Here is a 4570-nt window from a genome sequence, read left to right as displayed (position 1 = left end):
TTGGGCATCACATTAAGAGAAGAACCGGTATCAATCAGAACTCGAGACAACACAGCATCCAGACACTTGACGGAGATATGCAACGCTTTGTTGTGTGCTCTACCCTCAGGTGGAAGTTCATCATCAGAAAAACCCAAACAATTACCAGCAGCAATGTTGGTCACAACCCCTTCAAACTGAGGCACGGTAATGTCTTGAGTCACGTGAGTGGAAGCCAGAACTTTCATCAGAGCATCACGATGAGCTTCAGAATGTACCAAGAGAGACAAGATGGAGATCTTGGCTTGGGTCTGATCAAGTTGGTCAATCACTTTGTAATCACTTTTCTTAATGATTTTCAAGAGTTGCTCGGCATCTTGGGCATTACGTGTTACAGGAGGATCAACAGCAACTTGCTTTCCTTTTGCTTGTGTACTAGCCTCTTTATTGGTCTCCTTAGGAAGTGGAGGAGGGGCAGCAAAGATCCGACCACTACGGGTAATGCCACTAGTGCCAGTAATATTAGTGATGCTCGAATTACCCACTGGAGGACAATCATATTTCTTCCCTCGAATATACACGGCATTATAACTCCAAGGGACAGCCTTAGAATCATTCACAGGAGAGGGAACAAGAGACGAGGTTGAAGGAGTCGAAGGAACATTTGGAACCTGAATGACCAACGGAGTCCTCGGAGCCTGAATGACCAAGGGAGTACTCGGAGCACGAATGACCAAGGGAGTACTCTGATTTTTTGACACCTCAGCAGGATAGTAAGGTATCTCTAGAGTAGCCACATCTTCGACAGGAACGACCCTTTCCACTCTAAGAACACCTTCATCCATTAGTTTCTGGATTTCTTCTCTCAACCTAACGCATTCCTCAGGGTTAGAAGAACATTGCAAACAGTAGTCATGTAGTTCACACAAAACCTTTTGTTGCTCAAGATACTCTCTGACAACTGCTAGCGGCATCCTTACCTCATTAACATCACTTACTAAGATCTGATCATCACATGACTCAATAGCATTGGTCGCACCAGCATGAGGAGGCATAGGATTATTCTGCACATTAGGACCAGTAGGAGTGAACGAAATGAGCTTGCCATCGAGAAGATCCTGGACTTTCCACTTGAATGCCCTGCATTTCTCAATTGTGTGGCCGGGAGCCCCAGAATGAAATTCACAATGAGCATTCGCATCATACCCAGGAGGAAGAGGGTCAGGTGGAGGACCCATTTCGCGGAGTTGCACTAATTGACCAGCAAGTAATTGGGGAAGAAGCTGAGCATACGGCATTGGAACCGGATCTATACGCCTGTCAGGGTATCTTTGCCTCTGTGGACCTCTTTGACCTTGAGGCCTAGGATTCTGTTGGCGATTCTGAGAAACAGCAGCTTGTTGTTGTGGTACGAAAGGCTGTTGGGGTGCCATCCATGGTTGTGGAAGAGCAGCAGCATATGCTTGAGGGACATACGGACCTGGAACAGCATAAGGCATCGGATAATAAGGAGGTGGAACAGCATAATATGCAGGAGCTCGACCTTGGTCAACAGAGGCAGTGCTAGTCTCACCTTCCTTCTTCTTCACAAACCCAGAATACGGCTTCTTACCATTACCACCTGAGTTGCTAGGATTAGTAACACCTTGAATGGTACCAGCTTTGACACAGTTCTCAACCCTCTCACCAATGATGACCACATCCGAAAAGGAAGGAGAAGTATTACTAACCATGTGCTGAAGATACGGCCCTTTCAGAGTCCCCATAAACAGATCAATCAACTCGCGGTCCAAAAGAGGAGGTTGGACACGGGACGCAAGTTCACGCCACCTCTGGGCGTATTCTTTAAAAGACTCCTCAGATTTCTGTGACATATTTTGTAGCTGGGCACGGCTAGGAGCCATAGCAGTATTGTAGTGGTATTGTTTCAAGAAGGCGTCGACAAGTTGTCCCCAAGTACTGACATTAGACCTCTCAAGTTTCATGTACCATTCCAACGGGGCCCCAGTGAGACTATCCTGAAAGAAATGCATCAGCAGAGGCTCGTTCTCAGCATGAGCAGCCATCTTACGGCAGTAGGAACGAATGTGAGTCTCTGGACAGGTGACTCCCTTGTATTTATCAAAATCTGGCACTTTGAACTTCGGGGGAATAACAATCCCAGGTACCAAGCACATAGCAGCAGTGTCGAAACTCGAAGTTTTAGCAACCTCAACAGCCTTAAGGCGTTCTTCGAGAGCTTGGTACATCTTAGCAGTCTCGGTCAACTCAGCAGTGAGATCATGTTCAAGATCAATAACCTCATGGTGGTCGTCCACCACTTTAAGTGTCTCATTAATAGGAGTCTCTTTAGTTTTCACCCCTCCGTCAGCAGAATTGGTAGGAGTATCTTTGACCAAACTAGCGACACTCTTTCTGAGTTCATCCTGTCCTTGAACAACGGCATGGAGAGTCTCCATAAGTTGGGCCATTCTTTCCCCCATAACATCCATATCCCTACGGAGGGCAGCTTGATTCTGTTCAAATTGTTCCATGATTCTCTCGTTACTCCTGGTGCGGTAAGGATGTAAGAAAGTCAGCTTCGTCGTCGGGAAAGAAATCTGTTGCTGAAAAGGACCCCAATTAGTTTCTTGTATAACAACCTGAAAAATGCAATGTGACAATGTGAATGTATGAGTGCATGTGTGCATATGATGTGTCGTGTCATTTTCAGGGTATCCAAAGTAAGATTGATAGTCAAGAACAAATAACAACGTGACGAGAGAGATATCAAGTGAAAACGGAAAGCAATTCATTTCATTCATAATAGCCCCCTAAGGCGAGTAGGTTCAAACACACATAACAATGTTTCAATATAAAGAGCAATAGAGACCCCATCCAACAAATCTGGTGGTGATCTACAAACAAAATCAATTATCAATTCATCTCAATGTAGAACAAAGGCCCTCCTTGTCTGAAATGGGCATCACTCCACTTCTTTGTTTCGTCAAATAGCTTCTTAGTCGCCTCCCGATCTCTTCCTTTGACAAGGCTTTGGATCACTTCATCCTTTCGGAATAACTGCGTGTCTAGATTCTTGCAGCAATCCCTAAGTTCGTCACACCCTTTGCATTCTGGGATATAGGTCTTCTCAAGTGCATTTGCTTCACTCATCATTTGATCTCTGAGCTTGACATTCTCTTCAGCTAATCGGGCGGCTCGAAGGTGACTTCCTTTCAGTTGGGTCTCAACTGCTATTCTCTGAGTGGTCTCTTCTTCCAGTTTCTTCTTCATGGTCCTCAACTCATACTTGGTTTCTTTCTCCAGTCGGAGCTTGTGGGCTTTCAGGTCTTCTTGATACTCTCGTCTGAGCTTCTCTTTTTCTTCCTTTATAGCCTTTTCTATAACCTTTTGAGGGTCTTCAGTAGGAGCAACAACAGCTTTTCCGTCCTTTTCAGTTCTAACTCTCTTCCTGGCTTGAGAAGACTCTCCTTTGAGAGTTTTAAGTTCACGGGCCAGTTCATTCTTTGTCTGTTTAAGGAAATAGCGCTTCAAATCCATATCCCTATCTTTCTCTTTCAGTCTCAAATTGGCGACGCGGACCTGGTCAAAACGTTCTCTTGATACCATAGTTTCTGATATCTTCGGAGGTTGTGCATACAAGAGAGGGACCCTCGGGAATGGTAACAAAAGTGTCTTGACTCTCTCCTTAACCCAATCGGTATAGGGCTCCATAGCAATGGCATTCTTGGCTCCCAGAGTGGATCTCTCACCTATATGAATGTTATTCCAGGCTTTCCTGATTTCCTCAAGCGCTACAGGGTCAGCTCCCCTCTCAAAGTACACAGATTGGTAAATCTCCCTATCCGAAGGCCCACTCTTCATGGTATAACCCAGCTGACGAAGGGCTAGAATTGGGTTGTAATTAATACATCCTTTTGTCCCAATGAGCGGGACGTTACCAAAGTTTCCGCACCTAATAATGACTTCAGATATGCCTGTTCGGAATTGATACCATACGATATCGTTTGCAGTAAGTCCCATGATTCTCTGAGAACATTTCTGAGTAGAGGTAACAAACGGACCACTAGCAGGCAAGTGAGATTTGAACCATTTATATAACAGCGGCAAGCAACCTCTAATAGCCCCTCTTTTACCATGCCGAGAGTGAATGGAATAATATGTGTCAGCCAATAGGGTGGGTATTGGATTCTTGTCCATAAAAAGACATACAGCAGCCAAATCAACGAACTTGTGAATGTTGGGAAACATCACAATTCCATAGATCAGAGCGGCCAAAATAGCATTGAAAGCCTCCCAAATTCCTTTGTCGGCAAATTCTTGAGCTTTTTCAACCAGGAAACTCATGTAGACATGATGAAAATGATGCAGATTGGGTCCCCACGACATAGAGGGACCAAGGCAATAATTCTGAGCAAGAAGATATCATAGGATCAAAAGTCCGGCATAGATCAGAGAACCAGAAGAACCATAATCATCAATAGGACCAAATAGTCAACAACAGAACCAAATAGTCACCAACAGAACCAAATAGTCACCAACGGTACCTGTCATGTATATCCCTCCCCACTCACGGGTGTAGTCTAGGTCA

The 4570-nt window shown here is 44.9% G+C and overlaps 1 protein-coding gene across 1 annotated transcript; it reads right to left on the bottom strand.

Moving 5' to 3' along the window:
- Positions 1-2779: 2779 nt before the first annotated feature.
- LOC131631605 (uncharacterized) lies at positions 2780-4326 on the bottom strand. Its single transcript, XM_058902392.1, has 2 exons — positions 3269-4326; positions 2780-2876 (listed from the first exon to the last, which is right to left on the bottom strand). Exons 1-2 carry the CDS (start codon positions 4324-4326, stop codon positions 2780-2782), a joined length of 1155 nt encoding a protein of 384 aa, XP_058758375.1.
- Positions 4327-4570: the final 244 nt, after the last annotated feature.

The sequence above is a fragment of the Vicia villosa genome, unplaced genomic scaffold (assembly GCF_029867415.1).
Source record: "Vicia villosa cultivar HV-30 ecotype Madison, WI unplaced genomic scaffold, Vvil1.0 ctg.000848F_1_1_3, whole genome shotgun sequence".
NCBI classification, from domain to species: Eukaryota; Viridiplantae; Streptophyta; class Magnoliopsida; order Fabales; family Fabaceae; genus Vicia; species Vicia villosa.
The sequence above is the reverse complement of the archived record's forward strand: the minus strand, read 5'-3'. Positions and strand labels throughout refer to the sequence as shown.